Source organism: Chaetodon auriga, chromosome 22 (assembly GCF_051107435.1).
Source record: "Chaetodon auriga isolate fChaAug3 chromosome 22, fChaAug3.hap1, whole genome shotgun sequence".
In the NCBI taxonomy this organism is placed as follows: domain Eukaryota; kingdom Metazoa; phylum Chordata; class Actinopteri; order Chaetodontiformes; family Chaetodontidae; genus Chaetodon; species Chaetodon auriga.
Genome location: NC_135095.1, coordinates 15803229 through 15825800, shown reverse-complemented (window position 1 = coordinate 15825800; position 22572 = coordinate 15803229). Strand labels below are relative to the sequence as shown.

The 22572-nt window shown below is 45.2% G+C and overlaps 2 protein-coding genes across 6 annotated transcripts in view; both read right to left on the bottom strand.

The window, feature by feature from the left end:
* Positions 1-12983, bottom strand: part of pawr (PRKC, apoptosis, WT1, regulator) — a 58775-nt gene extending 45792 nt beyond the window's left edge. For 2 of the 3 annotated variants that reach the window (XM_076721676.1, XM_076721674.1), the window contains exons 1-2: positions 12890-12967; positions 11954-12622 (exon numbers count right to left, since the gene is read on the bottom strand). In XM_076721676.1, coding sequence (XP_076577791.1) covers positions 11954-12505 — 552 coding nt within the window. In that variant the 5' untranslated portion in view covers positions 12506-12622; positions 12890-12967. Of the gene's footprint in view, positions 1-11953; positions 12626-12889 lie in introns of all 3 variants that reach the window. The other variant, XM_076721675.1, reaches the window with a different exon arrangement.
* Positions 12984-20045: 7062 nt separating this feature from the next.
* The window catches only part of ppp1r12a (protein phosphatase 1, regulatory subunit 12A), a 48483-nt gene continuing 45956 nt past the window's right edge, over positions 20046-22572 (bottom strand). For all 3 annotated transcript variants that reach the window (XM_076721946.1, XM_076721945.1, XM_076721947.1), the window contains one exon: positions 20046-21867. In XM_076721946.1, coding sequence (XP_076578061.1) covers positions 21781-21867 — 87 coding nt within the window. In that variant the 3' untranslated portion in view covers positions 20046-21780. The remainder of the gene's footprint in view (positions 21868-22572) is intronic.

The following is a 22572-nucleotide window of genomic DNA, read 5'->3' as shown; positions in this document are numbered from 1 at the left end:
ACAGGCAAAGGTTAATACCCACAGAGGAGAGAGGGCTACAAGACGCGGCTACGCTAAAAATTACCGCTCCGCTTCTCTTTCTCTGAACACGAAGGCGTGACTGATCCGCCTCTACGTCGGCCTGTTCGACTTTCACTCACGGCTTTGGACGCGGCAACAGGTAAAAACCAAACCAGCTGCAGCATTAATAATGCAAGGTTTCGCTATCAAGCGAGGGAAGATATCGGGGAAGCAGTCAGAGAATAAATGAAAAGGAATGTGGCCCTGAGGTCTGGAAAATCCCACTGCTGTGATCGGCCCAGTAGACAGTGTACAGCTCAAAGCATGGAAGACGCTCAATTAAAGCGGTGAGTGGACGGACCCCTGAGGAAACAAACATCACTGAAAGCCTCGCAATCAGATGCTCAGGCCTGCAAGCTCATGTCTGTGGCATCTCTCCTCAGTTACTGAGAACGTACCAGAAAGCGAAAGCAGATTTGTTTACGTTCTGTGGCGCCGTTTAGACAAAGCACCTTAAAAAGTAAGGGCAGGCATTTTTGTCTTTTCCCAACAGCTGAATATCTACGAGCCTCTAATCATCGCAACTAATAATCAGCATGATAAGAGCAGAAAAGGGTGCTGATTGGGTCGACGTGTGAGGGTCAGAGATCAGAGTAAACACCAATCAAAGCGTAGCTGCAGCTCTGTGCCTTGACCTTCCTTTGTAATCATGAAACGTAGCTTACGTTAATTCATTAATTCAGAGGCCATTAGGTCTAAGGGCAGAGGTGTATGTAACAGACAGCTGTATGATAGTGGGAATGGACATTTTCAGATGCAGTATTATCATTTGGTCTGCCTGCACGTCTAAACCCGACAGGTTGTTTGGACATGGGATGCCTTCAGCGTCGCACACGATCTGAGTCGATAACCAGTGACCTAATTAACAAGGTGAGGTGAACACAGATCAGGCAGGTCATTAAAACAATATCTGCAGCAACACAGAGAGAAACCCACAACAAAGGTTCAAATGAGTCAGACGAGACTTGTTCAAAAACAAAAAACCGTCCGATGATCTGGCATCAGTCAGAGACAGAACAGGATCTTCGCTATGTGTGCCATTGTTCTGGTCACTGTCACTGTTTGTTTGGGTGTCGCTGTGTTGACGCTCTACTGCAGCATACGATGACGACGAGGCTAAGATGCTGGCATTCAGGGTGTTGGCGTTCACATCAGATGAACACGATTAAAAATCTCACGTGACGCCAGCTTTCAGAGCTTTAAAGCTCTGCTGAAACACATGAGCAGCTGGATTGAGGTCAGCTGACTGTCAAGAGGACCAATTGTCATTTAGAGACTAATTTAAGTCTACATATAAAAAGAGTTTCACTGCTGACCCAACATGGATGTGAACACCCTTAAACACCTTTTTCCATCCATCTAATCATTAGTTTTATTTGAAATTCAGCGTCCTGGTGCTGTGCTGTTGTGTATGTGTGGGCACTAACAGGGCGTGCCGATGATGTCAAGACTGACAGCTTGGCTACGGTTGTGTTTATCCTTGTTGCTACTGAACCATGTTTACTCTACATCGTCATATCGCACTGTGACATAAGGTCACCAGATATCAGTCCCATGGCATCATAATGTAACTGTGGCTATAAGTCACGTCCTCACTGCGCTGTAGAGGGCAGTTAATCGAGACTCCAGACACTTAACAACCAATCTGTGTCCACCCTCAACTCTCTAAGTTTCCACTTGTTCAGTTCCTGATGTTTCAGATTTTTGGTGTTTTATCTCTGCAATCCAACCGTCTTGCGCTCAGTTTGGCTGCTGGCTAGATGTCGTGCAAAATCGTGATAAGAACTGGAAGGAGCGAGTACAACAGGTTCTACGTCAGGCGTTTCTCACCACATGCTGGAAACGGAAAAGCTCCGACAGAATATATTACCCTCAGACTTCACGGTACATTTAACGGTTGTCAGGTTTTGTCCATTTAAATGAAGTAATACAATAAAAGGCAGATGAAAACGCAGGTGGTGTCCAGGACGTGCTGCCTTATGTTAGCGTTTAATCCCACGATGTAACATCCGTCTGCTCAACGCTTTCTTGGCTTTTATTTGACTGCTTTTAAATATACAGTCATATAAACACACTGAGGTAATTTTCCTGACATTATGATGTGCTGATTTGATTTATCACCACAAAGCAAAGGTTATGACATGATCAATCAATTACTAATATCGCTAACAGATTATAGATAGTAAACTTCAACACGAAACTTTGCCAGTTGCTCATATTTCATACAGGAAGCAGCCGTTATGGAGCACTCAGCACCTCAAACTACGTGTGTCTGTAAATGCACACATATCAAACAACTAATTATACTTTTACTGACATCCAAATCTGAATCGTCTGCAATAAACTCCGCCTGAGATATCAGATACTGAGAGCGCGCAGTAATATTGATGGTGACGTTTGTGACTTACAGATGTGCAGATCTGGATTATTGGTTCTGGCAGCTGTCTGCTCTGTTTCCGAGCTTATTCTGTCTTGTCCAGCACTGCGAGCTGAAACGTACGTTTGTCCTCGTCGGTACAAAGAAAGCTGGACTGAAAATGACAGAAATGGCACATCTACGCGCTCGTGTATACAAAAGGGCGTCAAAACAAAGTGCCAAACGCAATCGTCCCAAATCCAGCGAGAGAGCTGGAATGAGAAAATGAGGCATTTTGCGGGAGGTACAGTATAAAGTCACTTCCTCCAGGGCTGCGTGTCCAAGTGGCACACGGCCTTGGTAAACACAACACACACATGCACGAGTACGTGGACACGAAGACGCTGAAGCTTCGAGCCATGAGCTTGATGGTAGGTAGCCCTTCCCTCAACTTAAGCAGGTTTCAGGCTCCTTTGTGGGGAAGAAAGGCTTAAAGATCAAGGCTTCGTGCGTTTGGCAGTTTAGAGCCACATATTTATTCGATTTCGAGGGTTCAAGTGCATTCCTGGGCTGTTTCTCTGGGCTGTGTTTTCAATACTGTGTCCTTTTGAAGTGCGACTTTCTGTGGCCTAAGTGCAATTTCTCAAACAGCCATGGGGGGAAAATCCTCCACATCTATCTAATATTAAGTCTGTCTAAAGCAGAAAACTAAATCAATCTGCTGGTGTTGAAAATATTTTCACTTCGGCCTCAATTACCACATAAATCCTCATACGTCTTGTTCTAATAAATCGTATTTGTTTTCGTTCAAGGGCAACACATGCCAAGAGCACCACTGAAGTTCAGGATTGAATTTTTTTTTCTTGCAGCTCCGTTTGTGAAAATTAAGTTTGTCCTCCGCGTCGGTAAGAAATGAGAAGCAAAATCGCCAAACAAAACACCGGCCAGACTCAAAAACATCATCCTGCTCGGCCAACATTCCTCCGTCTGACTCTTTCACTTTCCCTCTCTACCGAAACAGGAGGAAATTATGTTTGCTCCTCTTCCCTCAAGTGCAGGTTGGGTTACGCGTGTTAAAGCAGCTCGTCAGATAAACAGCGATGCTTATCAGGAGAAATCAGTTAGAGCGAGATCCATGGTGACATAACGCACAGAAGCGGTGCGTGAAACCTGCTAGACTGCAGACAAAATCAGTCTGTTGGTGTGCATTCACTCATACAAACACAACTGAGGCTTATTGTCCCTCATGCATAAAACGGCAGAGTGAGCAGAGGACTGTGGCTGCGTCAAACATGAAACCTCAGGCATCGCTGGTCTGATTCTGAGGGGACGGATCGCCCAAATCTTTGAAATGTGACGTGATATTTCAGGCAGATTTTGAATAAAACTACAGCGAGATGCGTTTTGGCATCTGAAAACAGTATCGCAACAGTATTCCTCAAGTGCAAAACAGCATACGACATGAGTTTTCTCATGAGAGACTGGAATCAGTTCCTTTCTGAAGGATGGACTGACTGACCTGCAGCGGCAGGTTGTCTAGCTTTACACTGTAAAGTTTAGCTGGTGGACATTTGAAGACTTGTGTGTGATCTATTTTCCAGTGTGGCTGTGGTTACTGTTATTCATTTTACCTATTTACACACCTTGAGTCCCAGCTGGGAAAATCAACACTGAACTGACGTTAAATATACTGACTGACTTCGTCGTGAAGCTCTAATTCAAAGTCAAATATGAAGATAAAACAATGCCAGTGGTCCAATATGCAATTTAGATGGGTGACAGATCTTGTCGCTGGTTTCCTGCAACAAAGGGAACATTTCACCTGCTCCTATTTTGATATTTAATCGAGAGTTCAAATCAAGTATCACACTGTAGGCCTCTGCAGACAAGGTTAGGTTAGAATTTTTAGCAACTGCAGTAACTTTGCAGAAAAAAGATTTTACAGACAAAAACTATGATGAGCTCAGAAAATACGAGGATCAAGGCACCACCTGGAAAACCTTACGCAGGGTTCAGACTACACGATATCAGCCCGATTACAGCAGCAGATGTCGGGTCTGCAATCGCCTAATCTGACACAGCGATCGTTGAAACAGACAAAAATATGATGTAGTCTGAATCCAGCATTGCATTAAAATACACGCATGAATAATAAGTAACAGTTTAACAGCCTGAATGGGGCCATTTCTCATTTTGATACTTTGTTTTTAACTTGTATTGTTGCTTTTACTTAACTCTTAAAGTATCTTAAAGTATAACTATGTAACTCTTCCCTGAACAGTGGCCACTGTGGCCAGAGGAGGCAGTTACAGGACATGGGAGTGCTGACGCTGCCTTTGTTTCCCAGGCTGAAAACATCTTAAAGGTGCTTAACGGTACTGTAACAGTAACACGAGTGTACACAAGCCCAGCAGTCAGCAAACTTTCTCCTGTCACATGGAAGAGGAAGATTAAGTTGTTTCTGAAGTCTCGCTTGAAAAGATCAGAGTACAAACCTCTGGATCTGCAGAGCTCAGACGACACTGTTTTGAGGAGTGAGAAACGGGAATACCAGAATTTAAAATAGAATAGAATGGGAAACATGAGACTGGGGTCTCCGAGTAATTCTACTTTAATGAACACAAACAGACCGGCTCCCAAATGCCTAATCACGCAGAGTGGCCTGATTAGGGCTGACTCACAAATTCCCCACAGTCGTCAGCAAACACACAGGAATGTCCGGCAAATAGGTTACACATTACAGACACACAGAATCACAACATGCACTCACACACTCCCCTAATCCACGGCTCTCTTGCTTCACGCCCCCCGCAGTGTGTGTTTGCGTGCCGTCAAACGAGCAAGACGCCCGGCAGCTAAGTACAAAGTTCCCCAACAACCACACAACGGGGGGGGGGGGGGGGGGGGGGGGGGGGGGATTTATTTCCCAAAAGCAGAAGCATGAAACTGATTATCGCTTATCTTCGCATGCCTCCATAAACTATTAGGATTAACATCCCAAACAGTAAATTTCTATGAGCTGCGTGTCAGTTAGCACAGCACACATTGATGTTCTCAGCGTGAACGCCGGTAATGAAGACGCAAAGCAGGAGAAATTATGACAGAGGCTCTGAAAAATGTTTAAATGAACTTCTATAAAAGGTGCAAACACGTCTGAGTGAAGATGGTTTGAACTTTCAAACATTGACCTGAATCCGGGGTCAGACGGAGACGAGACTATTCACCCTGACATTGTTTTGCGCCTGCAGAGAGAACAGTCAAAGTGAATTTGGTTAAATATTTACACGGGTTATGTTGCACGGTGGGTTTAACCAGATCACTCAGCACAGCCTTTACAACATCTGACTGATGCAAATTCCACAGGATCAATCATTTCTGCTCTATTTAGGGGCTTATTTTAGAGCTTAGAGCTGACACCAATGCCATACAATGCTTAATTGAAGCCAAACTTGTATGTGTCGGGTATGTACACACTCAGCGGTTAAAGATTAGCCGCAAACACAGCAATCGTGTCACTCAAGCAGCAGCAGGGAGGTGAGAGATGACTCTTCACCAGCAGCTGAGTTTCAGCGCTCGTTCGTGCTGAAGTCGACTTTATTACCTTCGGTAAACAAGAGATCTGGGATGAGACTCACTGAGATCTCCTTCACGAGATGTGTGCATTAGACGTTAGCGCTCGAGGGGTTTAGCATGACTGTGCGCTCTTGTTGTTCTTCAGTAATAATCTACAGTCTGCTCCACCAAAAGTCCCTCAACAGCCATAACTGAAGAGTAGTGACCTGGATAAAAGAGACTTTGAACTCTGTGCAAATAACAAGCAAAACTCCAACAGCAAATATCAAACAGAAAGGATGAAGTGCCACGATCAGATGTTCTGACTTCGGACGTGTCTAATACCAGTCCTGAGTCCTGAGGCTCCATTTCCTGACCTACACGAGGACAGAGTGAGGTGGTGAGCTGTTTCACTGGTGGCAGACTCTAACATTTCCTTCTCACAGCCTCTTCAGCTCTGATCCGGTGATCTGATGCCATCCGACAGCACAATGGTCGCTCACCTAGTCAGGGGGTCACTTTAATGGGAACTCAAGTTTACGTAACATTCCTACAAACTGAACAAAACCACGTGCCGCCGCCCATTACGAGGGCGCTGCGTGTTTTATGAAGTGTTGAATACCCCCGGTCCAGTGCGCAGAAGGGCCGAGCTGGTAACGACTCCATGGCAGAGGCATAAGTCGACCATAACTGGTGCTTCTGACTTGGGAAGTTTCACCTGGAGAAGCACGTGTTTTAATTAAAGAGTTCAGCTCTGCTGTTGTTCAACTAACAAGTGAAATGAAGGAAACAAAGCACCCTGCCTAAATAGCTCCTTGCTTACCTAAGCCCATGATTAAATCCCTGTGGTATTTACTGTGATGATGTGCCCTTGTTTGGAGAAGGTTTTAACAGCGAGTGAAACACGCTCCACGCTATGCAAATTAACATTCTTGCATTCTTTTGCACACCTGTGAATTGTGGGCCTATTTATATTTGATAAACAAACAGCTGTAAGGATTTAGGAGTGTAACTTCATGCAGCTGCACTGTTGCACAAACACACACCCCATCTCACATTTTAACATGTGGACTAATGAGGCAAAAGAGTAAATATGTTGGTAATCTATTCAGAAATTACTGTGGAGGCTTGAGAAGCAGCAGCAGAACACGTTAATTTCTCACAAATTTGTGGTCGCTCTTGTCGAAGAGGCAACAAAAACACACACATTAGCATCTATTTCATTAAGCCAGAGTCAAAGCATGCGTCCTCTGCAGCTGCACTGGGGTAAAACTGGATCTCACGTCGCCCAAACTCGGCTCTCAGCGTGGCCCTCGTCCAAACATACAGTTCAACTTCACCCTTCACTGAACTCCGCCGCAGAATAAAATGGAGCGGAAACTAATTTGGGCACAAACAAAGGCAGGGGTGTTTGAATTTAAGGCATTTGCTGATTAATGTCAGCGCAGGCAGTTTTTAAGAGAGCGGAGGAAAGAGCGGATGCCAAAACTCAGCACAGAGAGCCTCGTTTGATATGAGCCACCTCACCCGGCACGCACATTTACATACGATTCCCTGAGAAACAGCAAAGTGTTTGTTAAATCTCCATGTTAAAACTGAGCTTCAAACAGTCTTATTTGTAAAAGATTTCAAAAATTTCACTTCCTCCTTCTTATTGCACCCTTAAGCAGCTTTAAGGCTGTTAAAAACATTATTGTTCGCGCCTTCCGATGGTGTCACATTGTGTATTGAAGCTGCAGCGTGTTATGTTTACAGTGACTCGAGGCTCAGGGGTTTTTAAGGCTGCGCTCTCCCATCAGCTGGAGATTGTACCTGCTGCCATTGCTGTTGAGGAGGTTAAGATGTGTTTGTCTAAAACACATTAACCAACCTCTGGATTTACAAAGGGCCAGTTTGAACCAGGACCCCTCTTGTCTGCCGCGTCCTCCTCTCACCGGAGTGTTAACAGCCCGAGCGCTCGGCACAGCATCGCATGTTGAACCCGTTGACCTCTTCAGCGACGCTGCAGACAGATAGCTGCGAGGGGCCGTCGGAGCAGCAGCAGCCTCCACCGGGCACATCCAGCCCTCCACATGAAGCAAAACTCACACCCCCTGCCCGGAGAGCCGGATCACAGCCTCATAACTCACCGAGGTCGTAAAAGGCTGCACAATGAGCGACGTGAATCACCCTCAGAGTGCACGCCGTCCGGCGGGAAGCTCGCTCGCTCACGTCACGACCTCTCCAGACGCGAGAACCCAAACCTCGCAGAGACGCTCGACCTCTCTGCTCGCGCCCGCTCGCTCGCTTCCACATTCCTCCGTTGCATAAGCATGTCGTGAGCAGGTCAAAGGTCAGCATCGGTAACAACGCCCTGCAGTGTGAGGCAGCGAGCGGGGTGAGAGAAAGGGGACACCTTCCTGTAGCTCGGGAGGCGATTGACGCCGTGCAGGGACGTCTTTTCTCCAGGAAAGCACGGAGCTTTTATCAGGCCATTATAGCCTCAACAGGCATAAGATTGGGTTCCCCTGATGCTCTCAAATCCCGCTCAACAGCTATTGTGCCGCACAGAACGAGCGGGGAGATAATCCCAGGCATCTCCATTCACACCTGTCCACTCATATTCACATCACAAAGGGAATTTGTGTGAGCGAGTCTTCATTTGCATAGTTTGGTCCTCTTCGTGCAGCAGGAGGAGAAAGGGAAACTTTTGACCAGTTTGAGTATTTTTATGTTTCCCTCTGATTTCCAAAGTTTCCTGAGATCTGAGAGATAAAACTTCCATTACTACCGTGGGATTAGAGAACGTGTTACTGAGCGTCTCGGAGCCGAATGTGTCGTCTGTGAAGATAAAATGTGTCAGAAAAAGGCTGAATTAATTCAATAAACAGCGTCACATTATTTTCTTTATCTTAGAAATGAATTCATTGAACTGTTAAGTCGATTGAACAAAGTCATCTATTTGGCAAAACGCCACATATTTGTGAATATTTTAGGGCTGCGACTCATAATTATTCTAATTATTGATTAGTCTGATGATTATTGTCTTGATTAATCCATTAATCATGTGATCAACACAACGTCCAAACAGTGGAAAATGTCACATAGTCAAAGTGCTTGTTCATCCAGGGGCCCAAGGGGTCAAGGGGTCCCTATTCCTCTGTGAGATACGGCAAATAACATTTCCTGTGTGTGTGTCGGGGGTCTTTAAGACACCTGCGCCCAGGGCCCCTTACCCTCATAATCCATCTAATCCATCCATAATGTTCACGTTTCGGACTGTCAGAGAAAAACAAGCCATTTGAAAACGTCTTTCAAAGTGTCATTTTTCACCATATTCTGACATTTTAAAGGCTAAATCATCACATTCACTGTAAAGACTCATCATCAGATGACGGCGCTCCTCCTCCACATCGACTCTCTTCTGCTCTGATTCAGTTATCTCAGCTGTTGAGGATGAACTCAGTTTAGTTTCGGACTGTCAGGACTCTGCTAACTCTCTTCCTCATTAACAAAGAGCGGTGTGCGAAGCGTTCAGCTAGCAGCTTCTCATTTTTAGCCACCGCTAACTGCTGCTGTGGCCCATTACAGCGAGCCACCAGCTGCAGGTCACTGCTGCTAATTAAGGTTAATTACGTAAGTACGGTGATGAGGGATCAGAATTAAACTTGTTGTCTGGTTGCAGCCTGTATCTGGGATCCGGATCAAACGACCGTCCGCTCACCAGCGTCAGACTTTCACTTTATGTTCAGCAAATATTTTCATCCTACTATTACGCAACTCAAACTGATAAGGCACCTGCTCACATGGCAGCTAGCGATCAGAAGACTCCACCCAGCAATCAGACGATTCCAACAAACACGTTCTGGGTTTTCTCGTCACCGGATTAAGGGCTAATCCAGGTTTCTGAAACGTTTACACGTGCAAAGACACAAACTGGACATACGAACTGTTCTTCATGTGGGATCGGACACTTCCAGTTCTTCCTTCCTGCCTGCCTCACCGAAACCAATCAGCCCACCACTTCATCAGATTACCTCCCAGCTCCCCCAGTAACAGTCTGCTCGCCCTCTTTTACTACATAATCAGCTGCCTATGGGCTCGATCTAACATATCTGGCACGGCCTGGAGTGCTGAAGCCCAGTATTACAGCCTGGCATGTGACCAGCTTTCAAACGGCTTTGCTCGGCACTGCTGAGCACCTAATAACAGGATGTGGAGCGCCAACCGACAAACTGGTCGAACTCCAAGTTGTGCTGGCCCGAGGGCAGCGAGCTCGGGGTGGCTCTCGAGCGAGGGACGAGGGTACGGGAACCAGCACCACCACCTTTATAAAAACAGTTTTTTTTTTTGTACAATCTGAGTGTTTTTTAGACATAATCACAGCGCTGGCCGGCAGAGCTCGTCGGCTGGCAGGGCCTCACATCAGAGTTCCTGCATGTGTCCAAACCACAGGAATCAGGAAGGAGTGCGACATGATTTCAATTCAATAACGATGAACGGCCCAACAGCGCTTTCACACACACACACACACACACACACACACACACCTCCACCCCCAGCAGCCGACACCCCCTCGCTCTCTGAGAGCCGCTTACACTCCTCTCGCTTCAGAGGCTCGATTAAAGCGGACACATGTACGGGAGGAATTTGGAGGCTTTTTGGAAAACAAGTGCTCTTCTAGCTCCATTTGAATTATTTATGGTCGTGTCAAAGCAAGAACATTTCTCCAACCTGGACCCGAGACGAGCCGGCCAAGAAACATAAAATGTATAAGGTTACAAAAAGAGGAAAAAAAAAAAAAGGGCTCAGATCAGATCAAATATAACATTAAAATGTAAGAACAACACACTTCAGGTACCGACCTTTCACTCATAATTCGTCACCTTGCACCAAAGATCGCCCTCTGCATCCCTCCTATATTTATACATTTAATAGAAAGCTGGTTGACTGCTGGGAGACGTGATAGAAGACGCAGCTTCCTGCTGCTTTATGTCATTTATTTGACTCTACATGGACGCACGCTGGCTGTGGAAGCCGTGACTGATAAGTATACGGACCATAATCGCCCGTGGCCACAAGTATTTAAGAGCATGCCCACTTATTTCTCCCAGAATACAGTCTGACCAAAATAACAAGTCATTTTTAGACTTTTCTTGTGTTTCCAATTAAGTTTACTGTTTGTGATTTATGGTCACGTTAGCTAAATTTGACACTTAGTTAGAACTCAAAGCTAATTAGTCCATTAATCTGTTCAGAGATCTGCAGGAAATGAACCAACATCTATTCTGACACTCAGTTTTAGTCGTTTATCAGGTAAAATAAGACAAATATTCACAAGTTTCTGCTTCCTAAATGTGAGGATTTACTGCTTTTCTCTGTTTTATGTTGTTATAAAGTGAAGACATTTGGGTTTTGGACCGTTGGTTAGACAAAACAAGCAACTTGAGGACATCATAATGGGCTCATTTGTCCCCCCTTTGTGACAACACGCAGACTAAACAACTGTAACCGAAAAAGGGCTGACAGATTGACAGACAATGGAAACAACTGCTGGTTGCAGCAACATTATTGATCAACTGCAACACGTTCTCCTGAGCGGATGCTTTGGTTTATAAACTAAATTCAAGGGATTCTGTAAGAAATGTTTTGTGTTATGTTTAATTTTTCACCTTTCAAATATCAGTATCGGCCTCACAGACTCGGTATCAGTCAAGTTTCTATTCTGGATGCAGCTCCTGAGGATTTTTCATGCAGCAAACAGCACTTGTCACCGGGTCGCTGCAGTTTTTTTTTTTTTTTTTTTTTTGACAGCCACCTCCACCACAACACGGGCCCTTGGGCATAAACAACCCCCCGTCCCGCTGAGGTACCTGCTCTGTGTCTTACACGGTCCTCTGACTTCCCTGTGGAGATGACAGCCCAGACAAAATGTACTTTCCCTGCAGGTGATTCGTGCAAAGTCCCACATTAGTGTCACAATAAAGCCGGTGTGGACTGACTCACCTCGTTGGATGGTATGCTGACGACACCTGTGGATCTCCTCTTTTCCCTCAGCTTCCTCTTCTCGATCTGTCCTTTCCCCTTCCTGGCACTGGGACCACTGCTGTTCTTCTCCTTCGCCTTGCTGGGTGATGGACTCTCCTTGTCACTGTCGTTGCACGCCATGGAGCTGGAGTCCGGCGTCGCGCACTGAGCCTTCTCCATCTGAGGCGGGGCTTTCTTCAGGTTGCTCACCGGGGTGGCTGCGGGTGCAGCGGGGTGGTGCGCTTCCTCCTCGGGTCTCTTCAAAGCTGTGCCGGAGGAGGACCGAGCCACGGAGTAGGAGGCGGGGAGGCAGTTGGCGGCGCTTCGGTCCGGGTTGCCGTTGTTGGAGAGCTCGGTGCCCGGCGGAGCGGCGTGGCGGCCGCCGGTGCTGTTTGCGTTGCCGGCACCCAAGGGCGCCCCGGTCGCTGCCGCAATGTCCCCCAGCATTTTGGCTCTCATCTTCTCCCGTTTCGCCTTCCATTCCTCCAAAAAGTCCGTCGTGGCGTTCGACTTAAAGCCGCCCGTGGCCATGATCCCTTTAGATAAGTTCCTCAAGTCGGTGAAAATTAAGTTAAAGTTGAAGTTGAACTTTCAGCTCGCGGCTCTGCTCCTAATGGCACCGCATTCCTCGAGCGATTAACCCGGGTGCTGCTGACAGGTAGGAGGGAAGTAAAGTCAGCACCGAGACAAAATAAACTTTAAATAGTCGTTTCTGGGTCGTTCGTGTCCACGTCGTGGCTGTGTACGTACATAACGTCAAGAATAGCAGGTTCCTAAAGTTTGCTGCTAGCTCAAATGCGTCAAACTTGCAACTCTCCGGTTATCTCTCCTGTTTTTTTCTCCAGTAAAAGTCACTCAAAGTGCGCAAAAGTGGACGAAACAGGCGCAGAAGTGTGATTTCCGGTAGAAACTCACCTGTGTGGAGCTCTTTCGGTCGCTAAACTGCTCTCGTCGGTCTGACCAGGTGTGCCCGCGGTCCGCTCGGATGAATGGCGCTTGTCGCGAGCGCTCTGAGCAGCTGCGCTCGCTCTGCCCTCCGGTTCACCGGGCGAGCCCGACAACACCCGAACACCTCCGATGGAAGCCGAAGCCACTGTGGAGCGCAGCCCGAACGTAAAATCCCTGTAATAGTCCTTTAATATTCCCTCTGGGACTTGTATTTGTCCAAGGCGATTTATGGCACTTTTTAAAGACATTTATGGTACTTTTGTGATACTACAATAAAGACAGCTGTTCATATATTGTCACGTTTTATCCTACTTTTAACTTTTCACAGTGTAGTGATGACCAGAGACAGGGGGAAGTCAAATAAAATACCACTAAATTAATTAACTGTGAGAGTAATTTTAATATTTGTTTTTTTTTATTTTTCCAATTTCAAATAGAAATTACAAAATAACATGTATATTAATTAAAGATTATGATTATTATTCTTATTCATAGATACTGAAGCATAATTTTGATCCTTGAAAAACTGGGATTTTGAATATTTTACTTTACCATAATCATAATAATAATAGTAGATAATAATAATAAGGTAAATTGATGCGTTTTTGGTCCCTGAAAACCTTGAAGAACGTTTTATGGACTGAATGAATAAATGAATGATGAAAACAAAAGAGAGATGAACTGATAATGGATGTAACGTTGAGTTGCTGCTCAGCATCAAACATTTATCAAGGACACTTCCTTCTGAAGTGGAAATACATCATATTATTTCAGAGTGAATCCTTTCAAATGCTCTGAATAACACTGATTTGGACTATTTCCCCTCCAGAAGGACTTTTTTTTGCAGACATTTAAAAGTTGAGGACCTTGAATGCATCATTCAGCAGTAAGTTCAGTGGTAAATTTATTCCCTCAGTGATGTTTCTAAAAGGCTCCACACCTCCTCTACTCTGACTGAGACAGACAGCACAATGTCGCTGATTTCTAGTCTTCAGCAGGCCTTTGATAATTGCACATTTGGAGAGCAACGTTCCCGCAGAGGAGCGTTTGACGACGCTCGAGCTCTCCCACGCAGATCTCACAGGCTGACTCCCTCAGGCGCCGGATGACTCATCCAGGCAGCCCTGATCAGAGGAGATGCCTCCTGGTTCATCTCGTCTGACACGCTGAAGTGAGCCTCCTGCTCACCTCTGCATCGTCACAGGCTGCAGAGACAGTCGTGCACCAGCTTTGTGTCCACATTCAGTTCTTTAAGAAACATCCTCAGTCAGACGTCATTCACACACAATAGAAGTCTACAGTTCAGCTACTTAAGTCATTTTCACAGGAGGTTTTGAAAGTGCTTTGCTTAAGAGAAAATCACAGAGAGAAATAAAATAATGACAAAACTTATAAATCAGAGAAGCTTAAAAACGCTCAAATCACACATTTTCTCTGTAATGTCATTCTTCTCCATAGCACAAACTACACTGCCGGGTAGTTAAAGCTCTAAACATTGCATCATATTTCATACGCCTATTATATATTTTGTGCTTGATGCATGTAGTATGGAGAAATTTAATGTGTAACAACAGCAAGGGGCTTTAAAGTTGCTTTAAAGTAACTGTACTTAATTATATTCCACCACTGGTTGGTTGTCAGAAGACCTTCTCTTATCACTCAAGGGAGCCTGGAGGCGTCAGCAAATGACAAAACTGTATCTCAACTTTTAAATCAACATTGGCGAAAAGTCCCCGAAGCACTAAATCTGAACGATTCAGCGACGACTGAGCAAACACTAGAAATGAGCCACACAGTCAGCATCGCTATTTCAGCCCCGTGTGCAGCTCTCCTGTGTAATGATGCCAGCTTAGAGGAAATATAATCTAACAACCTGCTGCATACTGATGCATGGCTCCATTCCAATAACTCTGCATGGCATTCACGGCCGTATTCAGCCCTTGTGCGTGCTGCCATTACTTCACTGTACGCGGTGATTTAAGCCTGCTATAGGTGCTGTCAGAAACCTAATTTCATGCAAGGATAACAGCACTATAAGTTAACTGAGCTGAAGGGTGTGAGTCTACTGCGCCCAAGGGTGCACTGACTTTCAGGCAAGTTTATTATTGATATGTCACTTTTTCCCCTGTGGATACACGCGTGCTGTTCGCTCTGCAGGTCTAAAAATGCGACATCCACCCTCCACATGGGTGAGGGGAAGACCGGCCATGAGGCCATTGTCTCTGCATGTGCCAACCCTGTCACAGATAATGAGAAAACTTGGGTGGAGCAAGGGAGTGAGGCGCCTCTCCTAAAAATAAACCCTGATCTATGGACTCAGGTCCTGCTGCTGCATATTTAGCATATTTCTGTCTGCTCTTGAGGAGGAAGAAAAGAACGAGGGGGCACGAGGGCTGTCGCTGAGAGTTTCCTTCAGTGCCAACACAAACGCTGCCTTTAACGAAATCCTTTAACATTCCAGTGACGAGTTCCCAAAGTGAGAGAGCTCAGGCTGCATTATGAGTGTTTGATTCAGTGTTTACATGTATTCAAACCATCCTGCACCCGCTCTGAATGCTCCCCTCTTAATGAATACGTTTGTAACTCATAACACGTTGGCGGTGAGAAACTCATTGCCTGCCTACCTGTGAAATGAGCATTGCGAATAACCTGAAATTCATATCAAACGTAACCTACTGGCCACTCTCGCATTCACACGTTTTCCTTTATTTGACAGTAATGTTTCAGTCGAAAGCCATTAGGCGGGTAATTCTGGAGCGCGCCGCCTGCGCTGGGAGCTCACTCCCCCATGAAATTGTTTATCCAAGAGTGAGTAAGTATTCTAGAAATGTCTCTCCCAAGACTCCCAGATGTTGGGTTTGCACACAGATGTCAAGCGGACCAGCGGTTCTGCAGAGGAGACCCTCCACTGCAGGCCGGGTGAGGATATTATGAGCGCTACAACAGAAAGGGGGACACTGGGAAATCAGGTGTTCAGCCATGTTAGTCAGTCCGTTTGATGGCTGTGAAGGTAAAGGAGACAGTGAGGTGTCAGAGCTGGCTGCGTGTCAGCTTCATGCTTAAACTTTCAGCCTTTATGCTGTTGTGATAAAGCACCAGTGAAGGCCGCTTTCAGCACTGAAATGCAGGAGTCCCTTTGCTTTTTGCGCGCATTAAATAAACAAGCCATGCAAGCTGTTTCCCTTTGTTTCCAGTCTTTATGCTAAGCTAAGCTAAGCGAGCCAACTGCTGGCTGTAGCAGAGGACTTCTGGAGTTCTGGTGGACGTCCGGCTGCTGGCATCACGATCCTGGAGCTGCCTGGTGTCACCGTTCTCCTGATGGTGGTGGATTTGAAGTGTTGAGCTTCCTGACACAAGCCTGCGGTGGTTTAACCCTCCTCTGCGTACACGACTGTGAGTGCGTGGTCACGGTCAGCAGCAGGAAGGAAGTGAAGCAGAGGGACAACAGTGAGCTTCGGGTGACACACTTCCTGCAAAACAGCGAAAGTCTGCGCAGGAATATTCTCAGCAGAAATTGTGAGTCACCAAACTTCATCTACGTGAGCTTGATAAATCAGACCCTCTGCAGCTTTAAAGGAGTCACATTCACATTAATTCAGCTGTAAGGGCTAACAGATCACACTGCAGCAGATTGAGCCTGGTGCTTAATTTAAATCATCAGGTAAATTTGAGTTTTGTGCAACTCAGCTTGTCTTGTCTAGGCTTGTTCTACTGATGTAAACAGACCTTTAACAGCACAAAACAACAGATTTTGCTGTTGTCTGGTGCATTAAAACACATGTCGGTTAAACTGGAAGTGGATTTGCATTTAGATGATGCATTTCGCTACACGACTTCTCAAAGTTGATTTTTTTTTAATCAATCGAGCGGATTCACCTCATCATTACCATACTGATGTCGCAGGTTGATGCATGAAGCCTGTAGTCTGTCCTCCTGGTGGCTGCTTCATCGGCTTTAGGAGGGATTTAACAAATATATATATATATAAAAATGCAAGTCAGCACTACACAGAACATTTAATTATGCAGATAAACACACATATTTATGCTGCTTGTTCATATGAATCATTTAGGTTATTCCTTAACTTCCTCTGCCCACCAGCTTCTCCTTATGGCTCCTTATCAATCATTTTAATTCTGCATTTAGGGCTGTCAATGTTCAATTTTCACTCACATAAAACAGAGAAAAGCAGCTGAAATGGGAACCTGGAGCCACTTTCACCTTCAGAAAGGACTTTACTGATCATACTTGTTGATTAATTCTCTGTCAACCGACTATCTGATTGATGAATTTATCATTCAGAGCGACAGTCTCCTTCATAACCCCCTGAGTGTTCCTGTGCTGCGTTTCAGTGACAGTCAAAGAGAGAGTCTCTGTATCCTCTTTTCATTTATCCACACCACCGTTTGTCTTTGTTTCAGCGACAGACTCGAGCCGTCGCGCCATCAGGACGCCTCGATTTGTCATTGTTTGCCATCGGAGAGAAACCCCGCTGCTGTTTGTCCCGGCCGCCGACGGGTTTTGCTCATCCAGTGTGTCTAAGTCTGGCGTGTGCCGGGGGTTTAAAACCTCAACTGGGGAGGAGGTTTGTTTGGCTTGCTGCAGTTTACGGCGGAGAGGAGAGGGAGATTAGGCCACGGCGAAAATAAAATGAGTGGAGAGGATGAGTGTGAGTGTCTCTGTGTGACGGCAGTTGCCAGAATCTAATTCCTTCGTTGTGGATGATTTCCAACCCAGAGAAGCACAACACGTCATCTGATGCTGGAGCTGCTGTCAGGAATCAAAGACACCAGCCAGCAATCAGGAGAATTATTTTTAGGCCTCGAAAGCTCCTGCTGAGATTTATTACTGGTCTCAGTACTGGTGCTTCACTGAAGTACTTGTCTGCTGGTGCTTCTTTTATGTTTTATTCTTCTTCACTACTAATTGTCTCAGATTTTGGGATCTGGCCGCAGGGATTGTTGTTGGGGGTAAGTTCTGGCTCACCGTTCCAGCTCGTCCCAGAGGTGCTGGACGGGGTTCAGGTCAGGTCACTGTCATGTTGAAACAGGACTGAACCAAACACAAGTTGGAATTGTCTAAAAAGCCTTAAACCTTCTTTAGTTGGAGTTAAGAGACCAAATAAGAGCATGAAAAAACTACCTCAGAAAAAAAAAAAAGGTTGAGGCCAAAAGTAAGTGGACACACTGCTCTGCATGCACTAGGAGGTCTGTCCACATACCTTTGGCCACTTTGCTATTGTGTGGTAATGTTTTTCAGATTGACTTGCACTGCAGTGCACATAGCCGCTAGCATGCTAGCAATACTGAGCAGGATTCATTTACAACTGTACAGATGCACGCAAGAAAAGTTGATTATGTTTAGTCTTCAGACTTCACAGATGAGCCAAAACAAAATGAATGAATCTGATCCAAAGCTGAAGTGCCCGCGACTGAACGAGCTCAAGTGTTGATGAGAGCAACATTTATCATCTACAGCAGGTGTGAAGAAAGAGGCAGGTGTAACATCAGAGTGCACACATGCAGGTACAGCTCACTGTTTACCTTTTTGACAGGCAAACAACAGCATTCACTTGTTATTGTAATTTCATGGGGCGACTTTTTAAGGCCAGGAATCTGTCTAAAAGATCTTTTTTTTCTTCTCTCAAAGTCCTGATGAAGACATTCTGCTCGAGACGGTCGAGGCAGCACGTCCATGTCACAGCGCAGACACAAACCAGACTTCTTAACCACGTGCTGAGGCAGTGGAAAACAGAAGAGGCTGAGACGCTTTTTGCATGACTCTGGGCAATTATGGCAGATACGACCGCTTATCCCCAGAGCTTAATCTAAAGAATGGAGCGCTTCATCACGGGTTTAAAGAGCAAGTCGCACCCAATACGTGGAAAACTAGAACTCTCTGGTTCCACAATCACGGTCCTGTGAATCACTGTGAGGAATCTGTCTCATTCTGTTGCTTTACGGTTGTTTTGTGCACTTTATTCCAGATCTGCTGCCATCTGGGATTATAATACAGAGCAGCGAAGCGGTGCAGATTCAGGAGGAAGAATGCCTCTGCAGGGATTCCAGGCTCCGGGAGGACCGTCGGCATTATCTGTTGACGCAAACTTGCTGTCAAGAGACGCTTCCTCCTGCTGCTGGAGAGACAGGATGGTCGAGAAGGTCTGCTGATTCAAGCTCTGGAGGTGTTTCAACGCCGCGGCGTGAAGGCTGAGGAAGTCGAACACGACTCGTGACTCTGACCCCTGCGTGTCTAACTCATGTGGACGTGAGCTGAGCACCATATCTGCTTTTAAATGTGAGGATCAGATCAACAAACAGGCTGAACTGCCCTGATCAGAACTGCATTCTCGCTCCACTGGAGGAAAATGATGCTAAATGCACCTGAGTCTGCAAAGCTGTGCTCCATCTACTGGCATGATGGAGTGCAGCAACAGTGAAAGAACCAGATGAATGCCTTTGAATGCCATTTTCACAGATATACACGACTGCTTACAAGCTTCTAACAACCTGAGAAGAGTGAGTTCACCAACATTAGAAAAAGAAAGTCTTTCATCTCTCGTCTTGTCTGGTCATGCAAGTAGCTCCTCTAAAACGATTCAATGAGGTTTTATCATCCAGACCAACAGAACACTGTTTTTAGGTCAATTATTCAACACTATTTTAAGAGCAAACAATATTTTATTCACCCTCATCGTGTTGGGATGGAGTTAGAAGCCTCCGAGGTTTATTTTATAATCTTTATTTAACATTTATTCAACAAAAAAAGCTTCGCTGAGATTTAAAACCTCTTTTTTTTAAGTGTTCTGGTCAAGAAAGGCAGCAATGACATTGGGTTAATGAAAAAAAATATTAGACAGATATTATGAAATATGTTGCAAAATCAAATCTAAACAGAAACGCGATTATAAAACACTTTTGGCTATAAATGTGTGAACGATTTCATCTAAGAAAGAAGCGAAATGCGCCTCAGAGCAGCCAGAGATCAATCCAAAACAATAAGATAACGAGATTAACTCTTCAAGGAGGTGCAGGAATGAGAGCAGTGCAGGCAGATCCACCTTCAAATGTTTCTAGAACCACGAAAACAATTAAAAAAAATAATGCAAATAATCAGACGTGGGAACTTTACAATGTACAAGTTTATTTTTAATGAACTCTTCAGTGGTTGGTAGTCACAGCACAGCTTGCATGTATTAAGCCACACACCTATTTTACAAGATGACGAAAAAAAAACAAAAGAAAAAAACAAAAAACAAAGTCTAAACCAGAGTAGATGGTCATCAGTCCATCTGCAGTGACTTTTTTTTTTTTTACTTCTTTTACTAAAATATCCTTAAAAGGCCACTGAAATGCATAAAATGTTTTCAGATGCATGAAATATTTGATGGTGGCGATTTGCTTTAACCTGACATCAAGACTCCTCACATGGCATTGACAGTGCATGTAGACATTGTAAAAAGGACTGGGTTAGCGATACCTAAGATACTCTTTTATTTGATTTTTTTTTTTAATTTTAATTTTTTTGCTTTTTAGTGACAACACCTTGGCTATAATACTACAGCTTTAAAAAACTGGAAACAAAATTAACAGCACTCTTCCAAGATACTGAATACAATGAAAGTGAAATGTAGTGAAGCGATTATTTCGTTTTTATCTCACAATTATGTGAACACTTATTTTAAACTGGAAAAAAAAAAAAAGAAAAAAAAAAAAGAAAAAAAGCACTGAACACTGCCGGCCGTCCCGTGTTAGAGAGAGGCTCTACTGTACTGTATCCAATGTCTTTAGACTATAAAAGAAAATAATTAAAACACACCTTTTTGTCCTCTGGAATTTGTATACCTTTAATAGTAACAGACGGGAACCATAAACGCATGCCATGTGCTGGTCTCAAACAAATACATACAGGTATATACAGCATCACTCAGTACCTGCTAAAACAAAGTGAGAAATACAGAGTATAAACCGACTACACTACAAACTTAAAAAAAAAAAAAAAAAAAAAAAAAGAGGAGGAAGGTGAGCGATGGAAGCGGTGGAAGAGTGAAAAAAATCCTACTTGTGATGGACTCATCATTAAAGCATTAAAAAAAAAAAAAAGAAAAAGAAAAGAAATGCATATTGCACATACAGTGAAAGCTTAAATTCCACCAGGTCCGCCTCGTTTCGCTAAAGCGAGAATTCAACATTTTTCCCTCTTGGAGGAAGACACACAGAGGTACAAAAAAAAAAAAAAAAAAGGTGTGTGTGCATTGATGATCTGTGTGTGTGTGTGTGTTTGGGGGGGCGGGGAGGGGGGGCAGGAGGAGCCGAGGGGGCAGAGGTGGCACTTTGAGGGGCGAGACGGGGGGGGGGGGAACTGCACAGCACACAACGCTAACGCAGGGGGAGGAAACAAAAACATGGTGGCACAAATAAAATCAGGTGTTGGATAATATCTGTTCTTCAGTGACAGCCGAGAGAGAGAAGAGAGAAGAGATCGATGCGAGTGTTTCTGTTTCTCTGTATGTACATCTAAGGCTTACTGGTTAAATAGTTTCAGGCTTCCCCGCCCTTCGACATGCTGATCAACCCTTTTTCCTGTTGCTCTGTAAACTCGGTGGTTCTATCGGGATCGAGGTGGCGCAGGGGCTGGGTGGATGGATGGATGCTGTTTGCGGTGGCGGTGAGGAGCGAAAGGGAGATTTTAAAAAAAAAAAAAAAAAAAAAGGAGCTGGGAGGAGAAAAAGAAAGAAGGAGTCTTGTCTCTGATGTCTGTTGCAATTAATATCTAAATGTGCAATTCCATTAGTCACTGCCATGGGGGACTAGGGGGTGCAGAAGACGGGGCGGGCGGGCGGCGGGCGGGGGTCTGTTCTACTTGGAAAGCTTGCTAATGACTCGAATGAGCGCTCCGTTCTCGTCCTTTAGTCTCTGGTTGTCTGCTTTCAAGTCTGGGAGCATCTGAAAGGGAACAAAAAGGAAACGGGGAAGGGAGGAAGAGACAGAGAGAGAAGGCTTAGACAAGTCTCGACGGGTCCGCCGCGGCATTCAAGCAGTCAGGCCGGTTTGACAAATCGTTAATTGCAGCCTGTGTAAGCAGTCTGGGAGTCACACAGCATCTCTGGGGTTTTGTTCTCTCTCGTCAAATTCACATCCTTTGCTTTCCGAGTCGGGGGGGAGGGGAGAGAGGTGAAAGCGGGCACGCCACAGGCCAAAAGATCCTGAGAGGAAAAGCCATGCAGAATCTGACCGGCTGCTCGCCAGCAGCCAGAAAAATACACAGCGGAGGGTAAAAAAAGTGGCTCTGTTTGTCGTCTGTTTGATCTATGACATGTGAAACTTGAACTCATCACTGTGTGGTGTCACACAGAGCCCAGCAGGAGTCAGGAGACGCTCGTCTGAATTTTTATTTTTCTACAAATAAGGCTGAAAATACTGTCAAGCTGCAGCAGCACTTGAAGCTACAGGTTGTTGAGGTTGCTCAGGATGCTAACGGTGAGCTAGCAGCTGTTCTGCACCTCTGTGAGGCCTCATGGTACAGACGAACAGAATCCGGCGGGGATGCACCTGAACGCACCGCCAACACGATTGTTGGTGGTATGTTCTGCTCATTTGTGCACATTTCTAACACCTGCTGGGTTCTGAGTGTCCACAGTGATGCTCCTG